Source organism: Manduca sexta, chromosome 6 (assembly GCF_014839805.1).
Source record: "Manduca sexta isolate Smith_Timp_Sample1 chromosome 6, JHU_Msex_v1.0, whole genome shotgun sequence".
In the NCBI taxonomy this organism is placed as follows: Eukaryota; Metazoa; Arthropoda; class Insecta; order Lepidoptera; family Sphingidae; genus Manduca; species Manduca sexta.
The window spans coordinates 3,149,501-3,176,751 of record NC_051120.1 but is presented as its reverse complement, the minus strand read 5'-3'; the positions used below and the strand labels follow the sequence as shown (position 1 = coordinate 3,176,751).

The 27,251-nt window shown below is 33.7% G+C and overlaps 5 protein-coding genes across 9 annotated transcripts; 2 read left to right on the top strand and 3 right to left on the bottom strand.

The window, feature by feature from the left end:
• LOC115453958 lies at positions 1 to 5,240 on the top strand. 2 transcript variants are annotated; one of them, XM_030182689.2, is made up of 2 exons: positions 1 to 38; positions 4,156 to 5,240. In XM_030182689.2, the coding sequence occupies exon 2, from the start codon at positions 4,162 to 4,164 to the stop codon at positions 4,504 to 4,506; it is 345 nt and encodes a 114-aa protein (XP_030038549.1). In that variant the 5' UTR covers positions 1 to 38; positions 4,156 to 4,161; the 3' UTR covers positions 4,507 to 5,240. The 2 variants fall into 2 exon arrangements, with proteins under 2 accessions (XP_030038549.1, XP_037303349.1); XM_037447452.1 differs by having other exon boundaries at positions 27 to 105.
• Positions 5,199 to 11,092, bottom strand: LOC115453959. The gene is made up of 3 exons (XM_037447453.1): positions 10,916 to 11,092; positions 10,294 to 10,429; positions 5,199 to 5,357 (listed from the first exon to the last, which is right to left on the bottom strand). Exons 1-3 carry the CDS (start codon positions 11,006 to 11,008, stop codon positions 5,245 to 5,247), a joined length of 342 nt encoding a protein of 113 aa, XP_037303350.1. The 5' UTR covers positions 11,009 to 11,092; the 3' UTR covers positions 5,199 to 5,244.
• A 1,704-nt stretch (positions 11,093 to 12,796) lies between these two features.
• On the bottom strand, positions 12,797 to 15,572 carry LOC119193773. Its single transcript, XM_037447477.1, has 4 exons — positions 15,459 to 15,572; positions 15,136 to 15,188; positions 14,644 to 14,779; positions 12,797 to 12,932 (listed from the first exon to the last, which is right to left on the bottom strand). The coding sequence occupies exons 1-4, from the start codon at positions 15,472 to 15,474 to the stop codon at positions 12,814 to 12,816; spliced, it is 324 nt and encodes a 107-aa protein (XP_037303374.1). The 5' UTR covers positions 15,475 to 15,572; the 3' UTR covers positions 12,797 to 12,813.
• A 2,669-nt stretch (positions 15,573 to 18,241) lies between these two features.
• Positions 18,242 to 21,117, top strand: LOC115454007. 3 transcript variants are annotated; one of them, XM_037446168.1, is made up of 5 exons: positions 18,242 to 18,855; positions 19,261 to 19,349; positions 19,776 to 20,156; positions 20,467 to 20,665; positions 20,840 to 21,117. In XM_037446168.1, exons 1-5 carry the CDS (start codon positions 18,837 to 18,839, stop codon positions 20,875 to 20,877), a joined length of 726 nt encoding a protein of 241 aa, XP_037302065.1. In that variant the 5' UTR covers positions 18,242 to 18,836; the 3' UTR covers positions 20,878 to 21,117. The 3 variants fall into 3 exon arrangements, with proteins under 3 accessions (XP_037302065.1, XP_037302068.1, XP_037302061.1); XM_037446171.1 differs by having other exon boundaries at positions 18,244 to 18,855; positions 19,776 to 19,973; XM_037446164.1 differs by having other exon boundaries at positions 18,621 to 18,855; positions 20,467 to 21,117.
• A 2,088-nt stretch (positions 21,118 to 23,205) lies between these two features.
• On the bottom strand, positions 23,206 to 27,220 carry LOC115454011. 2 transcript variants are annotated; one of them, XM_030182752.2, is made up of 6 exons: positions 27,091 to 27,220; positions 26,393 to 26,525; positions 25,714 to 25,935; positions 25,302 to 25,402; positions 24,676 to 24,814; positions 23,206 to 23,379 (listed from the first exon to the last, which is right to left on the bottom strand). In XM_030182752.2, the coding sequence occupies exons 3-6, from the start codon at positions 25,736 to 25,738 to the stop codon at positions 23,297 to 23,299; spliced, it is 348 nt and encodes a 115-aa protein (XP_030038612.2). In that variant the 5' UTR covers positions 25,739 to 25,935; positions 26,393 to 26,525; positions 27,091 to 27,220; the 3' UTR covers positions 23,206 to 23,296. The 2 variants fall into 2 exon arrangements, with proteins under 2 accessions (XP_030038612.2, XP_030038614.2); XM_030182754.2 differs by having other exon boundaries at positions 25,311 to 25,402; positions 27,091 to 27,219.
• Positions 27,221 to 27,251: the final 31 nt, after the last annotated feature.

Below are 27,251 nucleotides of genomic sequence, written 5' to 3'. Positions count from 1 at the left end.
TTGCGGACTGCGCTACGGTGGCCGTGACTTTAGTTAATGTAAGTGCGGTTGCAGAATCTGTGTTTGCGGAATGTGGTTTTGTGTTTAATTTTTTTATTTTGTGAGGTAACAGTTGATTTGTTTTTAAACGAAGTGAAGAGTTGTTAAATGTATAGGAAGTTGATTTACTGGTGTAAAACATTACTGGTGTAACATTTTTTTTAAAAATTTGAATTATATTGGCAATGGTTTTTTTTCATTTTGGAAACTCGGGTAGATTAAAAGTAGAAGTTTAGTCTTAACACATGACGTAAATTCTTATCTTTTCTCTAGTTCTTTAGACTCTGAAGATTTTTTTTTACAATTAAGGGATTAATATTATAAGGACATAAATAAGTTATTTCTGGAATTTCATCCTTGTAACATCTTAGAAATTATGTAATGATGTAATAACTATAGCTATTATAGATGCAATTCTGATTTGTTGACAAACGAATTATTTTGTTACAAAACATTGCCGATGACTAAATATGAGAGAGATGTTTGCAAACGAGTTTTGCAATGGTTATTAAATATATTATAAATATTTAGTCACTTGCAATTGAGGTGGCGCCTCGGCAATCATCGTTGTACTACCTGAAACAAGATTGCCAATAGAGAATATTTAAGAGCTATATTACGATTTAATATTTACCTTCGACCCGCCCCAGCTTCGCGCGGGTGCAATATTTCTCCACTATTTAATGGATGTTATTATACATATAAACCTTCCTCTTGAATCACTATCTATTAACAAAAACCACATCAAAATCCGTTGCGTAGTTTTAAAGATTTAAGCATACATAGGTAGGGACAGAGAAAGCGACTTTGTTTTATACTATGTAGTGAATTATTTATTTTTGATTCAACATACACACAGTCATTATAAGATATCCAATTCGAACTAACGGGACATAAACATAAACTATATACTAGCTTTTGCTCGTGGCTTCGCCCGCGTGTAAGAGTTTTCCGGGATATTTTTTTTTCCAACTTACTTTATATGTATCGTTATATTATGACAAAATTACACAAAAACATTATAAATTGTAGCCTATGTGTTATTCGGATGCATAACCAATATTACTGTAAAGTTTTATCCAAATCCGTTCAGTAGTTTTTTCGTGAAAGAGGAAAAAAAGCATACATCTATACATCCACGCATCCATCCTCACAAACTTTCGTATTTATAATATTTTGTTTTGGAAATGCTTATTTATATAAACCAGCGTTAACTTATTAAATTTAGTGCACGACTATCCTATTTGGAAATAGAACGGACTGGCGCGGATGTCCGAAGGATTAAATCTAGGGCACATACTGACTTTTCGGAAACGCGTATGTTGTTTATCAGTTATTGTTTATTGTAACGGTGAAGAACACCGCGAGGAAACGTACATACCTGAGAATTCTCCATAAGAATTTCGTAGGTGTGTGACGTCTGCCAACACACTCTAGGCCAGCGGGTTAGTTAAGGCCTAAAACTTCTTATTAGTAGAGAAGATCCGTCCTCAGCAGTATGCGGTATATAATACGGACTGGTATTATTATTATGTTATATTTACCAATAGGTTTTAATTACTAAAAAATAGGGAATGTAGTTGAGGCAACATGTTATAAATGTAGTCAGAATCTTTGATAATATGTAAGTGACAAAGTTATGAACAATTAAAATTTTCATAAATCCAGGATAAGGCTAGGACTCAACACGTAATCAGTAACCAATACTACGCGGATCACACTTCAGTTTGACATTCGTCAATTGACTGGATTGACTAATGGACTCTTGGGTGAAGATCAGACGTTAAATTTATCAATTGACCATTGACTAATGGACTCTAAGACCGGTATTAACAGATGCAAGTCAATTTCGCTCTGAAGTACGATATCAACTGAGATGCTGTCAAGTTAGTCAGCATCTGAAGATTGTCGCCATTTTATAAGCAGATATCAACATCTGACATGATTACTTAAGTCACAGTAAAGTTATAATATCACTTTGCTCGACCCGGGACTCGAACCCGGGACCTCAGAGCGCTATTGTACCGGCATGCAGTACAACTACGCCATCGAGACAGGCAGTTCCAAATACTCGAATACGGTTAAGATAAGAGGCTCTCAGAAACCAGTTGATTAGTGCGAAAGCCGAAAAAGAGAACGCTTTTACGGCCCTTCAGATTTCAGTCGAAGCAATTACTTTATACCTACAAAAATTCTGAAGAGATCCTTCTGTACAAAAAGAATATTATGTATAACAAAATACGTATATTACAATTAACTATATTATCGTTCCAGTTGTAATTACGTTTGTAACTATAGATAATTTTGTCCCTCTTTCGTTTCATTTTATCTCCCACTTTGCTATCAAAGGAACTGAATGAGTGGCTGCGCGGAAGTGAATTATTTTTTTTCCTTTTTTTATTACTTGGACTAATGGGCAAGTGGGGTCATATTAATTTAAGTGTCTCTACCATTATTTCTCTTTTATTTTATGATTGCGGTACCGACTTTAGCGGAAAGGAACAGGTGTTCCTTTATAGGTATAAATAAGGCGTGAAGTTATAAGGACTTTTCCATAAGTACTGTTAATTTTGCATTATTTCCTCTTATAAATACACAGTCACGCCCTCATCACATAAGAGTAGGCAGATACTATTGAGTCCCACATGCTACGATCTTGACACACTTCTTTCGCCTTTTCCACATTCATAGTTTTTCATACCTTTTTAAGGGAATCTACTCCAGAGCCAGAAGTGCTGAGCCGCCACTTTTCGGAGAAGATCATGTATTTGATCACTATACTTTCTCCTCGGGCAGCCCTTCCAGCCAAACCACCCACATTCGCTCGATAAACACATATAATATTTAACATGTAAAACTTTAACACAGCTCTTTATGGATGTGTATTTATCATCATTAATATTGTTAAAATTCTAATTCTATACCGTCCAGTACTTAGTATAAAAACTCCATTAATCAGTCGGCGCCATTAATAAATCACTTCACATCGATCTAGACTTCCTTAATAATGCAAGGTACTTGCTCGGTATGGAGGTAATAAATTATCAGTGTTTTATAACTAAATATTGATGTTTGTATATTATATAATATATAGTCTTTACTTATGGCTTGAATATGTGAATGAGATTTTTCCGGGAAATAAAAAAAATAAATAAAAAAAATTGTATAATTGTAAAATGTAGGTAGATATTCTAACTGCTTTTCGGACGACCAGAACCTCAGTCTCCGGTTGACCATGAAGGCTACAAAGTCTTCGTAACTTCGGGAGAAAATCATAACATAAAAACGGGATAAAACCCGAAAAATTGTTTTATTTCAATGTCTAGCATTCGCGTAAACATGAGAAATCATTATACAAACAATTATATGTTCAATATAAATTGTCTTAATTTATATAGGCGACTTTATCTAAGTAATAATTAAGTATTTTCATGTACCTTGACTTATCATAAGTGCAGCTATGTTCGCCTACGTAATGAATAAAGCACTTATTCATTTAGAAAACCTGCACTACGGGACGTGGGATTCAACTCAGAGTGTTGCGCTTCAAATAGACTACTACATTGACTTCTCTGAACACATTAACTCTGAAGTTACTATTACATTAATCACAGAGTGGATATACACGTTAGCGGTTATCTATAATTGGCACGCATATAAAATTAGAGATCAAAATGTTATCACAAGATCTGCCATTTGGCAGACCTTGACTTTATAACAATTAGAATTGAATAGTGACAGACAACTTGAAATTAGGGTACTGAATGTAAATAATAAGAGTTTGTAATAGTGTACCACATATATGTAGTTTAAGCTAGATTTCTATAAAAATATACATTTAAACGGCAATATTGAATTTACTTGTTAAAGTTATACAAAACGCGGTTAAAGTAGTTTTTTCTTCACCACGGCATGAAATGTGGGCCTGTCACAATTTTCAAGTAATTTTATTTTACAGTTATCGTATAGCAGCTAGGAGTTCTGAAACAGGTCCTAAACATCTATAAGAGTAAAGAGATTAACAAAACGCGAGTGCTATAATTCTGCTCTTTTCTATCTTTTTGGGTATAGAGATATGAATCCACGCCATTTCAATTCTATATCTTTTTATTACAGACCACAATGCGCTTTCTCATCATCGCTACAATCCTGGCTACGGCTCAAGCCCTGCCGAGCCTGATCTTTACGCAGCCTCTCACTCCAGTGGGCATACAATATGCCTCAGATACTCCAGCCGTCCACCCGCATCCAGCAGTAGAGCGCAACGCAGCAAGCGAGGCTTTACTCCCGCGCCATCTGTTGAAGTCTAGAGACTTCTACGACAATCCAGCCATCGCTGCTGGTCTGGCCAAGGAATCCTGGTTTACCAACAAGGAGATGCAGGTGGTAGAAAGAGAGGCAGAGAAGATTCCCAGGCAGAATATCTACCACCTTGTCAAGAGTGCTGGGTTCTTGGAGCGTCATTAATTTTTTGTGAGGTATTTATATTTTTAATAAACCATCCTATCTTTGGATCGAGGGCGAAAATGAACCAATCTAAATTTGCTTGACATCTTGATTGGGTTCCCGCCATTTTCAATAAGAATAGACCAATCAGAAGTCATTTTGACATGCTTACAGATGACGTATTTAGATTGGTTTATTCCCAAGATAGGATCGAAGATTTATATTAGGATTGTTTATTAAAAATATAATTATTATATTTCTATCGCAGTATGGGATTAGGGTAGTTTACTGAAATTCGCCATTAGACCTACCGATAAAGTAACGTAAAATAGATATATATATTTATAGTTCGTGTGTAGTTTATAATCTATTTATACTTAGCATGTAGTTATATTAAAAAGTTGCAATATAATCAAGAGCGTTTAGAAAATCGAATATCGTACTTAAGGTTGGTAACTCTGTTAGTTTATGTTTTACTATAAGAATTGTATTTAGTATTTTATTAGGTTTAATATGGACATGTTCTTTTGTATATAGAATAATCTAGATATTAATTAGTATATTTATTGTCACCTGTTATGCTTATTCGTGTGTGTGTTGTTATTGATCTAAGTCATTATTTATGCATAAAAATATTTAAATTAAGAATGTAATTTGTAAATATTGTGTAAGTGTAAAATACTGTGATCTCGAAACAATAAGTACGCAGTAAGTTATTGTTTCATATTTATTGTTAATAAAACTCTATGTTGATATTTGTTACGTTTTTATGAAGTTATCGATGTCACAGTGCTCGTTGTATGTGGGTTTTTTGAAACTCCTTCCCCGTTTGCACGTCACCCAACATTCGTGGCTTGGTTTTTGAACGAAATCTGAAATAAAAAAAAAAATCTTATATCTAAATTTTAAAATCCATTCGTGGTAAAGCAGACTCGTGCTCCATAGTTAACAGTATATAATACATGTCTGGTATTATACTTATTAAAAATATTCTAATTTTTTTTTAAGTTGCCATAAAACAAAAAATAAAAAAGTCATGAGTGGTGGAGCTCTACCAGGATCCAGCATCAATTTTCCAAAATAAACAGATATGAAATAATTATCACATTAATACTACATTGATATGGTCAGCAAGATTGCAGGAACATGGTAGGGAAATATGGATAGCTCATCTGGATTTGGACATGAGTTTCTAAAGGCAATGTTATTATTCGCGGGAATGGGTCAATCGCTCAATTTGATTTACAACCGTTTTCAATAAATCGATTCCAATCTCAACCTTCAATCCGATTCCAGATGAACCAATCAAAATAACTCGTCTGTAAGCATGTCAAAAAATACTTTGTTCTGATTGGTCCATTTTTGAGATAGATCGAAAAAACGATGGAATCCGTTTTTTAAAAATGACGGTACGTCTATGTCTAAACTACTTGAATGGAGCATCGAACCTAAGAACTCGCAACTTATTATAAAACCGAGGGTCGATCGTAGTAATATTACGAATGTTATTGACATTTTGCAAGTCGCTTTACATTCACTTCCTACAATTTCAGCTCCAATAACAGGAACCTATAGAAAAGGGCAACGGAATCTCGTCGTTTTAATTATAAACAAATTAACTTTGCCATATATTTTTTATTATACATTATGCAAAGATATACTATACAATATCATAAATAAGAAATAAAAAAGTCATTTTAGCGACATCTCGCGGCACAAGTTTGAATTACCATTTTAAATTAGGTTTCATTGTCACATCCTCAAGAATAGTAATGTTACCTAATTATTTAAGGAAATGATAATTGAATTGAAACTTTATGTAGTCGTAATTGAAACCATTGGTAATCAAAAATCAATTCAATATCCTATTCATATAAATGTCGAATGCTCCCGAAACGAGCAATATCGCCCAGGATTCCATTGAAAACATTCAATGGAAATATTTCCACTAAATTCGCAGGCGAAAACATTTTCGCAATTTGTGCGTAACGCTATGGACCTTATATCTTTGTGTATAGAGCTCAAGGGTTTTATTAAACTAACCGTGTTGTGGCGCCGGCGTGGGCGTCAAGTTACTGTGACCATGGTCGTGGGATATAAAAAAACATGCAAAAGAGTTTTTGTTGTGTCCGTTGGAAAGTGTTTCAAATATTAAAACGTATACGTAAATAAGATTTTTTGTAGCTTTGTAATCAGTTTTAAGTGACATATTTTTTTTGTACTCACTAAATACCACAGTTCAATAAAGGGCCACAACTTTTGTATGTCTCTATGGCAGGGGTTCCTAGTCCTTTTTTAGACGGGGACCCCTTTTATATCATTGTTGTTAACAGGGACCACGATGTGTAAATATAATAAAATTGAACTAAATTAATCTTTACAAAACTTTAATCAAACACTCAATTGCAATTGAATCCTATAGTCTACCTAGTTAAGTTAAAAAAAAAAATCTAAATAGTTTGTATGGTAATAGCTGAAACCTTTATCAAGTTAGAAAATTACAAAAACGCGGTAACCTGTATGTGGGCAATGCAGTTATCTCTGGGGACGCTATTTCTCTGGCATTCACTTGACATTAATGAATGAAAACTTCTGTGTAATTTTACTGTCGTGGTAAATATGAACGTAGTTAAATTATAAATTTTACTGCGAAATGTTATTAGTCGTCAGGGGAATGTAGCAGCCATCTTGTAGATTTTAGTTAGCAATAATCTAAATAATTCAAACTGCTGTATTCTTATAGATTTATGGTGACAAATCGCCAGGTCACAATTAGATACTATGTTTATTTTTTACACAAATTTAATTATATATATCACTTAATTCTACATAATTTTCAGTAAAAAAAATCCTACAATCTCGAAAGATATATAAAAGAAAACTATGACTACTATATTTTCAAATTTTTACAAACATGATTTTTTTATCTCATTTTCCGACATCAGTAAACATTATTATAACTTGCAACAGAGAGCCAGTAAAATCTTCCCCAGTAACGAACATCAAAGCCAAAATTATTTACACATAAAATATTGTCACCCGCGTCAAAGACCACTAGGAATGACCCCAATCCTTTTGATTTACACATACACCCTCTTTGCGGTGAAGGACGTATTATAGGTCTCAACTGAATGGTTTTTTATCAAAGCTCCTGGCTTCGCACGAGGCCTAAGCGATACGTGATACAAGCGTAACTCGAGAGTGATCTTGGTAACGGAATGTTTTATCTAGAATTTCGCGATAAATTGGGCGTACTATAATGACAGACACGTGTAACTCGCCTTTACCTTTGATCTTTGTCAAAGAGCTGTTTCCAAGTCGTGAATGATATTTTTATTTGAGCTCAGTTTCCTAAAATGTCTTGGAGGGATCGAATGGGATTTTTTATTTCTTTTCTTTAAATATTGGTAATGTAAAGGTATACATAATTTCTTTCATACACGATTATATCTATACGAGTATACATATTATAATAACATTGTAATAGGTTGATGTGTGTCCATTATACATATTGAAGAAAAACTAATATGGAGGCCTTTATTAGAGCAGCATAAGTCAAAAACATTTTTTAGAATTTTTTATCTGTATGTTGTTTGTACACGCATCACGCAAAACCTTCTGTATGGACCTGAATGCAGTATTCACTGATGTATTGCTTGAGGTCTAACTTAAAATATAAGCTCTATTTTATCCCGAGGAATGTAAATTGGGACTTTTATTCCTGAAAAATTTGTTCGCGCAGGCGGTGCCGCGATCAAAAGCCAGTTTATAATATATAATTTATAATATAATGTATCTAAGGAATAAGTTTTGTAGATACTCGTTTGGCTTAATTTTATAAAATAAATATAAATAATTTCTAGAAAACAGATAGGTCGACATAATTAATCCGATCATTAAGGTAATAATGTCATGTGCTTACCACTATTTTTTTTTGAGATCTAGTAAATATTATATCAGTTCTGTATTACACATATACTGTGCCACTGCCGGCCACGGGTCTCTTCTACTTCTGAGAGGGATTAGGACTTAGTCCACCACGCTGGCCTACTTCAGATTGGTAGGCTTCACACAACCTCAAAATTCCTATAGACAAATTATCAGGTATGCAGGTTTCCTCACACTGTTTTCTTTCACCGTTAAAGCAAGCGATAATTCGCAAACAATAGCGATATCAAAGCGAATTCTTAATCACAATAATGATCTTTACATTAATTATTTGTTAACTTTTGACACAGATCATTCTCTTTCCTTTTTCTCTTTTCTTCATTAAATGGGATGACAAATTATTACGTAATAAATGTAATTTGAATCAAAATCTATAATAAATAGAAATTTTATAAATTGCAATTTTTATAATAAATGGTTCGCTCCGATGGAAGTGTGTTGTGATTCTAAAATATGTTATGTTTTTTTCCAAGTAATATGATAGCTCACAATATTTTAGATTTACCTTTATCCAATTTAGAATAACATATATCACTAACCGCCGTCTTCAATAAATGATCTCAGTCGCTTTTTTGTTCCCATTGAAAATAGACCAATCAGATTTTTTCGATATACTTATAAATGAAGTGAACATACGATTCTCGGGTTTTGATCGAAGATTAAGATTGGGATAATTATTGAGAACCGTCGTACGACGGCGATCTTTAGACACTTTTGCCGGTGGTAGGATATATTTTATATCCGCCCGGATAGCGACCACCCTATGCAAGGTGTTAAAATCATAGTGGCCTGCGTAAGTGCGTCGCATTTCATGATCAGCCTGTGTATATCTGGTTCCAACAGGCATAATTGTGTCGACTACCGAGAGGTAATCATCTCTCATCAGTCGACATTCTATTTGGACCCTACTGTACCCACCGTCAGGTACAGTGGGGTCACTATGACAGTAACCGTACAAAAAAAGAAAATTAAACATCAGTGAATCTGAAAATTTGCAACAATACCATTTCAATCTGAACCTTTTGATAAAGGAAACAAAGGAAAGGAACATAAGGTGCAATTTCCAAAGTATTTACAGTGCGCAGAGATCCAAGCTAGCGAATTTTTTATGAAGGTGTCCAGCTATCGCAAAACCGTCGTATGTCCATTACCACTTCCACATTTTTAATATTAAATAGCCCGAGCATGGGAGGGTTCATTGCCTTATTGATCAACTGACATGACCTAGAAACGTAGCCTTTAGGTTTCATTACAATGGACGATATGTATGATTTGGTATGTTTACTGTTAAAATATTTGACGTTAAAAATGCATTTTATATGTACCTACATAGAGGTCCAGGCTTAGTTCTCTTAAAATTTACTGGTGGTAGGTCGCTCATGTGAGAGTCCGCCTGGGTAGGTACCACCGCAATGTCTATTTCTGCCGCCAAGCAGCGGTGTGTAATCACTGTTGTGTTCCGGTTTGAAGGACATTGTAGCCAGTGTAACTACTGGACATCATTATGTCCCATTAGACTTAACATCTCATGTGATCATAAGAAATCATCATCTCATTTGATGATTTCCTGTGTTTACGCGAATGTTAGAGATTAAAATAAAACTGAATTCAGACTGAGTCCGCACCATGACCAAGACGACTGCAAAGTCTTCAAAACAGCGAGAGGAAATTATAATACAAATAACCGGGATAAAATCTGTAAATACTTTTATTTCTATGCATTATGAGTAACGAATATATACGAATAAGCCTCACACAATCCTGATCGTGACTATTCGCCTGTACTTGGCAAGTATCTGAACATGCCAATCAAGCAAATTATGATTTGATATTACAGTACAAAAATGACTAAGTACTGACCTTTTTTACTGTCGCAGTTGAATTCGTGCATATCACACGTGTCGATAAAGGTCCTCATTTCGCCGCAGGAATCGATCCCGCACACCGCCACCTGGTCGTGCCGACAGATATCCGCTATCTTACATTCCTCCTCGAGCTGACAAATTATATCAAAAGTTTTAATTGTAAATAACCGATATAGTTTCGGTTTTTTTAAATATTTATAAAACATTTTTGTTAAATATATAAAAAAGATGGACGACGCGTCAACGTGTGTCAAAAATCTTTTCTAAATTCTAATTATATTGTTGTCGTCATCGGAAAGAAGAATTAAAAACACTAAAAAGTTTTATATAAGTTTTATATATTTTATATATATGCAGGAAATTGTATGGGTTCACCTATCAAACCTTTTTTATATTTTATGTCCATGATTTCTAGGTCATTCTCCTTTCCATATATATTATAATTCTCTTTGCATTCTCCTGTACAAGGCCATGTACGCCCGAAGGGTTTTTGTCGAAACCGCATCACAAGAATCCAAGCCAAGTAAGAGTATAACTAACAACTTTATGTGAAAATTGCATTTTTACGACAAGCAGTTTATTACTAATAAATAAAATTATAAAATACAAATATATACCTTCTCACCGTCTATGTGTGCATAACACCTTTTATAAAATAGTAAAACGATAATTGTTGTCTTAACCATTTTTACACTATTTATCAACATCATTTCTGTTTACCACCGGAATTAAAAAAATGTTTTTTCTTTTACATTTGACTTCATCGCTGGAACTGAGTATTCGTGTACTTTCAATAGTTTATGAAGAGTAATAAAAATATCGATAAATCTTTATTGTACATAAAAGTAGTACAAAAAAATAAACTATACTAACCTATATATTACTAATATGATATATTGGTTTTTAATGATGTTCTCATATCAATATTATGTATTGCTTTTTAATTAAGTATCAGTGGTAAATGTTGTGTACACCTATTAGTAGTATACATATATCATCATCATCATCATCACTCGCAGGATGTCCACTGCTGAACATGAACCCCGAAGATTTCCAGATTGACCTATTGGAAGCGGCCCCTATCGACCTTCTGCCACTTTTATTCGGTCTTAGCATATATCAGATATCTAACAATAATTGTAAAGACATTACTGATATTAATATTCTTTCTTTGAATATCTGTTAAAAGGTTCGTTTATATCAACGTGAGTGAAGATTATCTCAGCTATGCATATTTTTAGGCGAGCAACTTCTTTAAGCAATAAGTGATCCGTTTAAATGAGGCTTTGGCATTGTATAACGTAGCGGCCTCTGGCAGAGTCTATTAAAACATAACATGTTTTCTTTATTTCGAATATCCGATAAAATATTTCAACGATAAAAACTACGAGTATTGGAAGTCAGCATCATATATAACCTGTTGAATCTCCTATTGCAATGTAGTGGCTGTCAAATTAAGCTTCAGTTAGACCGAGCAATTTTCTCGCCTCGTACGTGCGATTCTTGAAAGGAAATAAAATAATGCCCCGTCTAAAGATAATGGTGAGGCAATTCTTGCCTGTGAGACTTGCCGTAAGAAACTTGTTCCGTCTAACTAAGGCTTATTCCGGTAATTTTATTATATTTCGCCAAAAAATAAACGCGGAAAAGTATATTGCACGCGTAAATACTCATGATTGTTGCATACAGCTATTCACTAAACATATTTTTAAATTTCGCTAAAATATAAACGTGGAAAAGTTTATTGCACGCGTAAGCACTCGTGATTGTTGCATAAAGCCATAAGTATTTTTGTGGCTTCGTAGCCTTACTAATGTAATATTTCGAAAGTTTCCTTGTTGGAATATTTTTGAAACCGTAAGAGAGACCACGTGACTTGGATAAGAATTTGCGTAACGTCTGTTTAGAAATAGCAACAAATCTTATAATTTTAAACAAAGGCATTTTATGACCGTAGTTTGTGCACCATTTTGAGACATTACAGAATATAAAGTATATATCAGTTGTTCAGAGACGGGCAAAATGACATTACCGATTATATACTGATGGTTTGTTATAACAGTAGATGAGTACTTTTAGGCCTGGTGATTGCCTCAGTAGTGTGCGCGGTACGAATGGGACTACTGCGCTAAAGTCCTGGGTTCATAACCCGGGTCGGGCCAAAAATAATCGTGGCTGGGATTTACCATGTTAAAAATAGTTTCAGGAAGTTGGAAGTGTGAAACCATTGATTCTGCGCCTGATCTCTCTTCGATGATGTCGGATTACTATCTCACTGGGCTATGAGAATGAAGGAAAAAATAGTGCATTTGTGTATTGTTCACACTTGTGCACTATAGTATCTCCTGCTGATCTCTGTTGAGATTGGCCGCCGTGGTCCGAATTCGGCTTGGAAGGATTCATTCATGTTTAGACAATTTTTTCTATACCAAAGATCTTCTGAATAAATAGAAGCGTCCCTAAAATTTTGTATTAATGGCATATTTACTAAACTCGAGTAGTTTTAAATATTTATTTATAATCTGTTAGCAGTTTTTATGTTGAGATTGCAGTCGGTTCGGTATTCTGGTTTTTTGAAAGACCTTCCTCTCTTACACGTGACCCAGCATTCGTGGATTGGACGCTGTTTAAAATCTGCAATGATAACAAAATTGTTACTAATAGAAGGTATTTATTTTGGAATATTTCATGTGCCATTTAGTATTTGGTATGTATAATCGGTTTTGGTGGAATATTTCTTGGTATTTATTTGGTATGGATAATGTTGGTTTTGGTGTTGATCTCAATTAGTGAAGTTGATAATTTCAAAAAGGCATACTTGTGACGACTGTCGAGGTTAATCATTTTTTATCAGTCAACATTTTATCTTGACCCTACTTCATTTACCATGCAGATAAAGCATGTCCGTATAAAATAGATGATAATAAAAGATCATAAAAACATAAAAGATGCGCAGGGTTTATTAATAAGAACTTTTATAAATGAATGACAAGAAGTGGGCAGACAATACCAACGGCACCAATATCACCCAATCTCTATTAACAAAGCATTTCGTGGCATTTCACTGCGTTCGTCATCTAAATATATTAGATGTTAGTTTTTAAAACCCAGTAATTGATTAAACTAGCTTTTAATATTCAATTTTATGCAAACAAAGTTAGATTTATTATTGAATAGATTATGTATAAAGCTAATTAGCGAATTCATTTCCCGCAGTTTGTCTCGCAGTCGGTACGGTTGTAATGAAAGTAATTGACTAAGACAGCTCGGAGCGTAAGGTTTAAATTAATTATACGGCAGTTAATTTATTATTCATTGGAAAGATGTAAAGAAATATTATTTTTATAAAACACGCTCCAGTTATTATTCCTTTATATGAATTGGAGAACACAGTAATGTTAACAGTTGTGTTAACACTAATAAATCGTTGCTGTTTTGATTGTGTATAATGTCACAGAAGACTGTGTTAAGTTAAGAAAATGTGAGAAGAAAATCTGTTTGTTAGTATTTCTCTCAGTAACATCATAAATCGATACTAATTTTTAAGCTGCAAAAAGCTTCTAATCATTGTCCAACATTCCCATTTTAGTATTTGCCAAAATCGGAATCACTTCGTGGTATCAAACATCGTCATAATACATGTTTAAAAAAAGTATAATTTTAAATTACTTTAAATTTAATACATACATAACATAACATCACGCATTTTATCCCCGAAGGGGTATGCAGAGGCGCAACTAGGGCACCCACTTTTCGCCAAGTATGTTCCGTCCCATGATGTGATAGGGGGCGAGCCTATCGCTATATCGGGCACAAATTCCAGACTCCGGGCTGATACTGAGCAGAAAAACCCAAATATCACTTTGCCCGACCCGGGATTCGAACCCAGGACCTCAGAGCGCTATTGTACCAGACGTGCAATACAACTACGCCACCGAAGCAGTTTAAATTTAATCTTGCACAGAATTATGTTTTTTTATTGCCTTGAAAGACGAGACGAGCTTGCCGTTCGCCTGGTGGTAAGCGATACGACCACCCAGTAATAAACAGTTGAAACACCATTCAACACTTTGAATTACAAAGAATTGTTTGGTATTCCACTGCGCTCGCCATCCTGATACTTGAGATGTTAAGTCTTATTACGATGTCCAGTACACTGACTACAATGTCAAAATTATGTTACCAATAAAGCTTATCAAATAGACAAGTTTTATTGGTAAAATCGAACTGCAATCAACAATCCTTCGTCAAAATTACAACTTACTAATTACAGGATTTTTACCCCAATTCTATAGTATCGAAAATTTATTTACAGAGAAACTATTATTATTATTGGTTCTACTACCTTTTTTACTATCGCAATTGAACTCATGCATATCACATGTATCAATAAACGTTCTCATCTCGCCGCAGGAGTCGATCCCGCACATCGGCACCTTATCATGAACACATAAGTCAGCTATTTTACACTCTTCTTCGTTCTGAAAATTTTAGACAATATATTTGTGGAAATTCTTATTTTTTTTAAATGTATACATAATAAGTATTAAAAAATTAATAAAATAAAATGCTTTATTCATCACACGGGCAAACATAGTTGCGCTTATAAGTCAAGGTACATACATGAGAATATTTGATTATTTCTTAAATAAAGTCGCTTATATAACTAAAAACATTTTATCACTGTGTTTATAGTCTAATGCGTCTAACAAGACCCTTTGTAAGTTACTACGTGAATGACTTTTTAACTACATTTATTATAATAATTTTATTTATTTATTGTTTTAATTTTATTTATAGTAATAATTTTAAAAGATAGTATAGAAGTAGAACTTACCTTAATACTTTCACTATGACCGTTTACTAAACTTGTGACGTAGAGTGTTACAACTGAAATTTATTATGAATTGATGAATGAAATGAATGAGAGAGATTTAATACAATTTATAAAAATACTAGTGGTCCGTTCCGATGAGTTTATTTCGGAACAAACTGGTTTAAATTCATAATTAGGCCGGCATATTTCTGGCAACTGTCTCGAAGTCCAGATCTGGATTTGAATTAATTCTTTATTCGGAACAATAAATCCGTAGTCTATATATTTCGACCAGTCTTCTAACAACAAAGTTTATTTTACTTTCGAGATAAAAAGAAACATACCTAATATTATAAACATAATTTTTCATCGTAGCACAATAAAATGTATCGTTCGCATTCCCACTTTTGTTTCTGAAATCTTACAATTTCTCGCACAAAAGCAATAACGTTTATTGGTAACTTTATTTTTATGGTTTTGATATTGTGTGAACTGTATTGTGGCTATTTTACGATGTTCTGTGGATTCGTCAGACGGTTGGTGGTAAAGATGAAAAAGGAACTTTGCTACATATATAATAAAACATATATTATGTATATATTTCAGAATAATTTCTCTCTCTGGTCATGTCGGATTGCCGTCTCACTGGACTATGAGAGTGAAGGAACAGAGAGTGAACAGAAAAAATAAATCCTGCACACTTGTCTGATCTCTATTAAAATTGGCCGCCGAGGCCGAAATTCGGCTAAAAGGGATTCATTCATTCATTTTAGATTATATTACTAATAACTTATGACGGTGTGTAGCAAGCTACATTTTATTAAATAGTTAGTAGAGAAAAAATAGTATTGATGATTGTTAGCTAATTAAACAGCGATGCATAAATCGTTGAACGTATTTAAATTACTGCCATGGTGACGTAATTCTATTACAATACGACTGCAGTGCTGAGGTCTTGCGGTCGATTCCTTGGCCGGGCAAAGTTATATTGGATTTTACTGCTCAGTATCAGCTCGGAGTCTGGAACCTGTGCCCGAAATTTGTTCAATGTACACGTGGTAACACTAGTTTTCCCTCTGCCTACACCTTTGATAAAAGGTACGAGTGTATGGATTGAAATGAAAATTAGCATGTTTTAGATTAACACTTATGCTACTTGAATTCTGATATTGCGTTCCTGTAGGATTCTTTATCGAAAAAGAGAGTTCAATTTTATAGCCATTAAAATAACGTAACAAATCCAGCGTAGTAAATGTGATAGAGTAAAAGAACAGCGTATCGACGTCCCTAGTGCAATCACAACGTGTTTAATAACTATAAATCATGCTGGAGTGGTTTACTTTTTCAATAATCTTGATATTTGGAAAAGTTGTTTTTGATTTTAATATTCGTTCTTTATGGTTTGTCAAGTTTTGAGATTATTTAAGTGTAGTATCAAAATGGCTTGATTAGAGTTTGCAAAAATAGATAGAAGATTCATCTATACTAATATATAAAGCTGAAGAGTTTGTTTGTTTGAACGCAATAATCTCAGAAACTACTCAAACGATTTTGTAAAAGTGTTCATTAATAGGAAGCTACATTACTCCTAAGTACTATAGGCTACTTTTTATCCTGGAAAAATAGAAAGCGGGACTCTAATCCCGGGAAAACTTTTTCATGCTGACGGATCTGCGAGAGTAATGTTGTAAAGTGTGTTCGTATAGTATCTTCTTGTATAATACTTTTTGTAGTTATTCAGTATCAAAAGCAAAGAATATCGTTTGACAAATAAAGCTTATTTTCTATCTAGATGTCTTCATTCAGCAATTTTATATCATCCTTTGACGACGAGTGTTTTACTTTCACAAATACAATAGGGTACTGTCCTACGTTTGATTTAGTTTATTATTTTTTTTTGTTCTGTTACAAATACTAAATAATAGGAAAAAGATATTCTTCTGTGACATCAGCATTAAAATTGGTTGATGATTAAAGCAGTTATTCATATTTGTAATATTGTTGTGAGTAAAAGTGGGAGCGTGGTGGGGATATCGCGCTGTCCTTTTCTCATTCACACAGCGTTATGACCGGTGTAACAAGGTGACGTCACATTTCACTATTACTGTAATTTGACAGCTTCCCTTTCCACCGAATTTCAAAGGTTTATTACTTATTTATTATTGCGTGGATTTTGAAATATCTTTTTCCGATAGATTTTGGATGAAATAATTGAATCTTGATAATTGTATTTACAAAAGTTGTCAACTACTCTATTGAAGATATACCGATCTTCGTTCGCATTTCTTGAAGTACAATAAGGTAATTGCCAATACAATAAGTAATGTTTAAGCCTGTATTGCGAAAAGTGGCTTTACTCACGTAAACCAGTGCCGGATTTATATTTTTTATCAGTGTAGGCCACTTTATTTCCGCCGCCCCATGTAGGTAGGTTTATGTATGTATGTAAAATACTTAATAATTTTCTATTTGTGTGTATAATGAACGGCACTAAGGGTAAATAAACGAATGATTAATTAAATCGAGTGAGCGTCCTCTGAAATCTGCCGACCCTGAGAGGCTGCCGCCATAGGCCGCGGCTTATACGGCCTATTTACAAACCCAGGACTGCGGTAACCTTTAATTTCAATTCGATTAGTTTAGGAGAACGTAAATAGTAGCTCGTTTATGGTAATTTATCTAATGCTTGGTTATGCAACTTGTTGCATACAATGTTCTTCTGTAATGTTAGAAGCTGATTTGCTTCGTATTTTTTTATGAATGTTACATAGAGAGGTAGATATAAGTATTATAAATTTGCATAATGATTTCTTGTATTTACGCGAATGTTGGACATCTGAAGAAAATTAGTTCCACGATTTTATTGTGTAAATTATGTATAATTGTAAAATGTAGGTAGATATTGTAACTTTGATTTTAACTCCATCCCAACAATGATCATGAAATCTGTAGTCTTCGGAACGTTGGAAGTAAAATAGAAATAAAAAAACGCGATTAAATATGAAACAGTTTTATTTCGATATTAGAAATTAGATGTTTCCACCCCAATGAATTAAGGATTCAACGATCATCAAATTTAATTACTTCAATAAATCTATTATATCACGTTGACTGCAGCCTAACATTTTCGATAGAAGAAGACGCCTTGAACCAATATGAAAAGACATATAATAATTTATTAAAAACCATAAAATTTTACAATATTAAGATTCAGTAAATTTTATTCTACCGTCCGTTCGGACAGCAGTTTCGACAAGAGAAGAACGAATAAAAAATTTTAGTGTTGCTCTTTTGAAAATCAGTTCAAAGGTATATAATATAATCTCTCTTCTCTTCTTAATCGTTTCCCCATTACTGAGAGTCATGACTCCTTCTGCGTTTCGTAATCTGTTTCCAGTTGATACGATCCGTCGACTGATGAAGGGCGGTGTTGATGGGGATCTCCAGTTGTTCGGAGATCTTGTCCGACCATCTCTTCGGGTTTCAACTTCTGGGTCTTTTGCCCTCGACTTTTCCCGTCACAACCAGTTTCTCCACAGTGTTGCTCAACAGTTAGCAGCACGATGTAGTATTAAAATACAGAGTGATATTATTGAAATAAAGAGAATCACAAAGATCAAAACCGTTTAGCCGTTGTATTCAATTATAGACTATAAGTGGCGTAAGAACGACGTCCCGACCTACTTGCGGAGCGCACTTAGTGGCAACTACCCCTGGACATCATGGGCTTCTGTCTGTTAGGTGATATAGAATATAAATTTTAGAATCCATTCATAGCTTTATCGATAAAGCATTTACCAAAACTAGATGTTTATTGACATAGATTTCAGTATTCTATGTATTTTAAATATAATTTTTAAATGGCAAGGGATTTTAGGAAAAAAAAGAATTTGGTTCTTTAATATAAAATCAATTATTAGAGAAATTACGAAAACACGAGTCATGCATAATAATTAGCTCGATAAATGAATTCTTACAATTCTGATGGTAGTGTCTTGATAAAAATTAATGCCTTGAAGGATTCAAGAATTTTGTATAACAAATTCCAAATAAGTTAATACTTTTATTTTTTCTAAGTTTACGAATAGACACTTGAAAATATGAAATCTTGGGAAACCATTAAACCGTTTTCTTTATTTGCTACAGCTGTACTCTTAATGATTGTGGTTCAGACTAATCAAGCACAAATGGAAACCTTGGAAGATATATTGGTTTACCCACTGGACGCACCATCGGTAAGCATTAGTGCCGGCGCATATACGGCGGAGCGCAGCGCAGAGAATTTATTACTATCAAACTATTATCGACATTATTTTACAACACAACAATGTAATGCAATTTATGGGTTAATTAATGGATTTTGAATATTATTTCAATGAAGACAATGTCGATAATAATTTGACAGTAAAAAATTCTCTGCGCTGTGCTCCGCCAAATCTACACCAGCCCGTAGTCATATAGATTTTTTTAAAAAATCATCGCCCATTTAACAAGAAAATCAACTATAATGTTTTCTCCATTAAATAAGGAATATATAGTCGCGAACATTTCGCTAGGCTTCTTTATAAATTCAGCTCGTTAGCTTTTACATACATATTTACGAGATTTTTTTTGCAATTTTACGTGTGTGTCCTTTGTAAGAAGTTAATGGTTGTCGCCAGAAAATTCACAAACGAGAAACCGAGAGAGCTTTCAGTGTTCGTTCCTTCAATCAATTCGTTGAAGAAAAACTAATTCAGCATTCACAAGCATTGGAGCATATTATCAAGATTGTTCGTCTAATAGAAGAAGTAATGAAGAAGCTAATAGCAAATATCAGTAGAATTGTTACAAAACCGAAATTGCCTGAGAAAATTGAGGTACATCCAATAAATAGGCGAAGTAATGATGAAGTGTCTGACAGTAATGAGAATCTTTTTGTTAAATTGGGTAAAAATCTTCCTAAGTATGGTAATTTGATGAAGGATGTAGTCATGCAGGAGATTCAAAGAGGCACTGATCCGACCCCACTAGTCGAAGATATGGAATCACAGACCGAGCAGGTAAGTGGGGTGTGATTGTTTGAAGCTGTTTCTGGAAAAAATTATAATTTTTTCATCAAAAATATTTAATTATATCTCGCTTTCAAATAATCACCCACACTTACCGTATTTTGGAATGTTTATTTTGTTATTGATTTGTGAATAATAATGGTATTAAATATAAAATTAATACTTGTAGGTGCTTTTTATTTAACTCCATTTAAAAATTCTTGCTGCTACAACCCTCTTTTTGTATCTTCAATTTGTAAAATCGCATTTAAGTTTAGTCAAAAAACATCACTTAAAAATACAAGATTTTTTATCTTTCCAGTTCTTATCCCGTCGTTCTAGCAATGGCGGTCCCAAGGCAGTTCCCAGTACTGAAAATAATGAGATAAGTCCGTGGTGTGCCGTCGCTATACTTTGCCGTAGACGCATTAGTCCTGTGTGTGGGTATGATGAGAAATTCGGTTTTGGCAAGTTTGAAGATATCTGTCACATGTTTCAAGTTAACTGCTATTGGAAATATAGTAAGTATTATATATATTGGGAAAACCTAGTGGGTATCGGATGAATGTGGACTGCTTAAGGCTTCGAGTGTCACTTGATGAGGTCTAAGTTCAGCAGTGGATAGATTGCAATCTATATGTTCTGATATGTTTTTGGTTATATTATTTGATTCACATTTTTTTTCTTGTTTTTAGACTTCTCTCTGGTGCATTCGTGCAAGCCTATGTCATGAAGGACAATACTATGTATTGTATTTGACATATCAAGACGTGGAAATATCATAGTTTCTTTTTGTAATTCCAATACATTAATAAAGTTTAGAAGTTTTTAATTAATACAGCTGTTTGATGCCTTCCGTTAGCCCACTCCTGTGCCAAGTTCTTTAGGATTCGGACAAACACCATCGTCTTCTTTTACATGTCTGTAAACTAGTACAAAAGTGATTATTAATTAAACACAATTGCAAAAGAAATATTCTATTTTTTAAAACAATAGCACAGGGCGCCTTGTAATTTAAAGGCGCTCTAAGATTTACATGCTCATAAATTATATAAGAGATAAACAGTTCGTATCTACATGGATACTTATGTGAAGATTATTAGCTTTATTTTAAATAATGCCTGTAATAAAGTTTATTTCAACTTTTACATTATTCTAAATTATACAAATAAATTACAAAATACTTTTTGAAACTCCATGAAAAGATTTTGGTAAGTCTATGAATGCAAGCGTCAAAATTACACAGCTAATGATTTTAAACACAGAACTTGAAGACTGATAGTGATAAAGTCACCCATGAAAAGAGGACAAATACATATAATACATACCCATATTGTATTCGCAGGAGTATTCATACAAATCGCACAAATCTAAGAAGGTTCGCGCTTCGTTAACAGATTTGCCGCATATAATGACTGTATCATGAAAACATGAATACGCGTGTTCACATAACTTTTTCAATTCCGACTGGAACAGAAATTACCATAGTTAAGCTCGCGACGGTAAATATTGAATCTATAATAAATGTCCAAAATATAGGCAAGGAAGGCCATACACACACCCAGCTTTGATCCCTGAAGGGGTAGACAGAGGTGCAACTGAGGCATCTACTTTCCACCGTGTGTATTCAGTCCCATGATGTGGTAGCAGGCGAGCCTATCGCCATTTCAGCCACAACTTCCAGATTCTGGGCTGATACAGAATAGGAAAACCCAATATCAATTTGCCCGACCCGGGTATCGAACCCAAGACACGACTGCAGTCGTACCGTAAAACAACTACCGTAAAATAAACTACATATTTCAAAAGTACTTACCAGATGAGCTTTATCACCAGTAATATGACAATGAACCAACATCAACAACACACTTAAATATATTTGCATTTTTACAAACATAATATTTATTAATAATTTTTCGTAATTAAATGTAATTAATTAATATTTTGTAATAAGTAAATTCAATAATATTTCGTAAAAACTTAATGAAATTAATTAATATTTCGTAATAATGAAATGTAATTAATTTTTATGTAATCAACATTACACACTTAATTTCGGTAATGCACTCTATGACGAGACATGTTCTCAACAGGATTGTTTGAGTTAAACAAAGAATGTTTGTTAATTATCCAGTGTGTTGTGATCGATTCTCAGAAATTTAGCTATGTTGGTTTCTAAGGCGGATTTTAGTTAATATAGTGAATATGTTGCATACAACCTTTGTTTACATGCTCCATTATTTATTTTCCTGCTTTACGATATTTAATTTGGCTTAATGAAAAAATCGATGCTATGCTATGTTTGCATATTTGACCTATCTATATAAAATTGTAAAAGAATTTAAAACGTCGTGGAATTAAAATAAAAACCTTATATTTTCCAACTGTTTATAATTTTCGTAGTTTTTTATTATAGGCCATGGCTGAGAATACACCATTTAATCATCGAAGCAGTATATTATAATAATTTAATTATTTGATATACAGGCGAGTTTGATATAGATATTGATCTTTCCTCTAAAAGTACTTTAAAATTTAAGTAACGGAGTCATTGTAACAACCTATGTTTTAGCATTAATTTCATGATATCAAATAACATCATCAAATAATAATATAGGTATTATTATAATTAAAAAAGGTCGGCATAATTGTTTCGACTGGTGAGGGGTAATCATCTTTCGTCAGGTGTCGCTATCTGGACCCCACTCCACTACCCATCAGGTGCAGTCGGATCACTCTGCCGTACCCATGTACAAAAACGTGGTAAATATATTATATAGAATTTTTTGTCCGTATAAATAGTATGCTCGGCAAAGGTATAACCATTTTTTTCACATAAAATCATTCATCAATCATCGGATTGAGGAATGCGGCGAGAGAATAAATTGAGACAAACCACAATTATGCATTTAATTACATTAAAGACGAACCACAATTATTTTTGATATACTCATTTAATTAAATTAAAGACAAACCACAATTATTTCCGATATACTCATTTAATTAAATTAAAGACAAACCACAATTATTTCCGATATACTCATTTAATTAAATTAAAGACAAACCACAATTATTCCAATACATTCATTTAATTAAATATTACACAAGGATAAAAATATTTGCATAAAATGTTATTGTGATAATTTTTCAAATTAATCATCATAATAACTGTTTGTGGGACGGCGGGACACTGTGAGGATAGACTTATCCTCGGGACATGCTGTTTGTTTGTAATCTGGAACAAAATATTTTAAAATTTAGTATTTGACATGATTATAGAAAACATTGTCAAAAAGTAGTTAACATTGGTGAATGGTCTAGAATGTTATCAACGTTTATATCATATTTATCAAAGCATAAAATTAAATAATACAATAATATATACCCTAAATCTTAAATCTTAATACACTAACGAATGATTCATTAACACTTTGAGATTTTTGGATACACCCTGTAGATGAGTTACAAATTTAATTAAATAGTTAACAGTAATTGCTTTATGCAATAACTAATAATTATTACAATTTAAGTACTGACTAAAAGTTTAGATTATTGACAACATACATTTTTGATAAATGTATGTAAAAATAGTAGACTACTCCATTGTATCGATTGAGCGATAATCATCGCCCATTAATCGACACTAAATGGACATTAATAATAATAATAATATCAGCCCTGTATTATATACTTGCCCACTGCTGAGGACGGGCCTCCTCTACTACTGAGAGGGATTAGGCCTTAGTCCACCACGCTGGCTTAGGGCGGATTGGTAGATTTCACACACCTTCGAAATTCCTATAGAGAACTTCTCGGATGTGCAGGTTTCCTCACGATGTTTTCCTTCACCGTTAAAGCGAACGATAAATTCACAAAGAATACACACATGATTTTTTAGAAAAGTCAGAGGTGTGTGCCCTTGGGATTTGAACCTGCGGACATTCGTCTTGGCAGACCGTTCCACACCCAACTAGGCTTTCGTCGCCGCTTTGGACATTATTGCACTAATTATGAGGTTTAGTGGAGTCAATTCGCCGTGCGCAAATAGAAAACAAGTCCGATTTCCTTTCTAGCCATAACCAAGGGTATTCTGACATGGCTATCTATAATAGAGCTCCCGATGCGGGTCCATTGTTGCCTCCATTCAAAGAGATGGAAATAAGAGATAGCCTTAGAAGTGTTCTGCACATATCGATATCGTTTAGGTCAGAAAAGTCGATGAGTGTTTGGATTATGCAAATTATATCAAAGACAATCTTTGGAGCTGGTGTAAAAAATGTTTTAGCGTTTTAATGTAAAAAAAGTGGTTTTGTGTGCCGCCATTAGTGTTTTCTTTGTTTCTTATTTCATAAATTCCTTTACGGTAAAATAAATTAACATAGCCCTCTTAACATTAACCGTGAAAATCGCCGTTTTACCTAATATTTTTTTGAATACCCTTCCTTGCTATAATTTTTGGATTACAAAGGCAAGTAAATCATAGAAAAACCAATTTTGATAAAGTCTGAATCAGGTAATAAGCTGTACTAACTTCTCCTTCTAATGCAATTGAAGTCAAACATGTCGCACAGGTCCCTAAACCCCATGACGTCACCGGCATGACTGATGCCGCAGATAGGGATCCTGTCGTGATTACAAACCTTCGCCATGCTGCACCACTTGGCACCCATCTGAAAAGTATAAATATACCTAAGGAGTAAATACATCTAACAGAAACTACTAGAGGCTCATTTCGGCAGTGGACTGCATATGACTATTGATGATTAATAAAAACCAACGGCGTAAGGCATAGGTAAGAAATTAGGAATATTAGTAAAGGATGAAATAAATTTTTAGATTTTTTTTAAGGTAATAGTTAGTTTTATAATTATGCTTTCAGCAAATAGAACAGTAAATAAATATTTGGAGCACTTTAAGGAGTAAAATGTACGAAGAAATTAAATCAGATATTGTAATTGTTTAGGAAATTGTTATAATATTGAAGGTTATTTGAATAGTCTCCATTAATTACGCAATATTAATTGCCCGTGAAAGACAGAAATTTGAGCTCAAGGGCATTGATTAATCGCTTTTACTTCGAACTGGTAATATTATCAATTAAATTGCAAAATTACCATAGCCAAAGTAAAAAAAAATTATGAATGAATGATGATTTACTTTTTTTACCTTCCGCCCCATGGCTATGTCTTCATTGTCACGATCTTGAGGTGGACCATGAGCCATGGAATCACAAATGATGACCAAAACGAGAAAAGAAACTGAAAATTAAAAAAACATATTAATTGATTTTGATTCTGAACCATGACCATAAATAACCCATGAAATCTTAGGAGGCCTTGCAAACATTCTGATATGATGTAATTCAATACGAAATCAATTAGAATTTTGCAGCTATGAATTTCATGTAGAGCTAATGCTTTTTTAAACAACGAGCCTTTGTACACCTCGTGTACAATGGTCGCTATCTTTTCGGATACAATTTCCCTACCACAAGTTTAGAAGTAAAGTCGCTTACCACCAAGTGAACTTGCTAATTTCGACATTAATTTGTAAAGAAATATCAATTTACCTGATAAAACTTTCCTGGATCCCATATTGTGAAACCTACGTGTTCAAAAGGCTCAAGACAAATGACCGCGTTCTTCCCCCATGTTTATGTATTCGGAACGTTAGTCTATTGTCTAGCATTTGTATAAACTTCCCGTTAACATCGCTGGCTTCTCTTCAAATTGTTGTTTGTAAACTTAAATAGGTATGTTCTTGCATTTACTATTCGATGCTACTTCAAAATCTGAGAAAATCGTTGTTGAGTTCTTTGGAATTATTGTCCTGTAGCCTATTACTATCAACATCAGTATGAATGTTTATTAAAATATTGTGGAAAAAGAGTATATTTCGCTGTTGGACAATTTACGTAGTTTACTTATTTTAATTACCTACTAGCCTCTGCTTGCGGTTCTGCCCTTGTAATCCTCTTTCTCACACTAAAAATATCACATAGCTTTCCGTAAACATTATCGTTAAGTTATAAATAGCTTCCTTATAGTCAAAGAAAATCCAGAATCGGAGCTGTAGTTTCAAATATCACGCCTTCAAACAAATTACAATAATCTTTGACTTTATAAGACTTATATTGTAATTATTTTAGTCTAAAAATAAAACGAACTTTCAATGGAAACATTTCTGTTTCCAAAAAGTTTGAAATGAAATTTCTTCTTTACAAATAATTCGCGTTGTTATTAACTTACGCGTTTTATATTCACAGTTGAACTCCAACAAATCACATTTATCAAGGAACCATCTTAGCTCCTTGCTAGTTTTATCGAAACCACACTTTTTTACACCAGTGTGAACGCAAATATAGGCGTCTAGACATGTAGGCTGAAATATACAGATATTACAAGTTATAATATGTCTTAGTCAAGTTCATCATTTCAACCGGGAATCGTCTACTGCTGGTCATAAGCCTCCCCCATTGAGCGCCATAGGGACCGGTTCTGGGCCGCCCTCATCCATTGGACTTCGGCGACCCTCACCAGGTCGTCAGTCCATCTCGTAGGGGGTCTGCCTACGCTGCGTGGTCGTCAATCCAGAACTTTTCCAGAAAGAAAAGAAAGAAAGCTCCAGAAACTTCTTGAAAGTCAAGTTTAAATCTTGAAGTTTTTTATTGCCTTAATGAAAAATGAGCAAGCGGTCTGCCTGATGGTAAGCAGCATCTGCCGCCCATGGACTTTGCAATGCCAGAGGCACAGCCAAGCCGTTGCATACCAGGAGGTGAGCACTCTTTTTAAGACTCATTTAATGTAGGACTGGTCATAGCACTAAGGGAACACTGATGGAGGGTTCATTCAAAAGTTTGCACGTGCGCGGTTTTTTAAATTGGTAATATTTGTTCTATATTATACTAGTAGTTTTATGAAGAGTTAATAAATAGAATATAACAAACTTTTGTCTTGCTATAGGTTTCTATTATAAATAGACTTGTGATTAACAAAATACTTTTTAAGAATTTCATAAAAAAATATTGAGAATGTGTAATATTGTTGTTATATTGTTGTTGTTACTGAATTGTTATATTGCGAAATTTATGATTTCGCTTTCGAATTT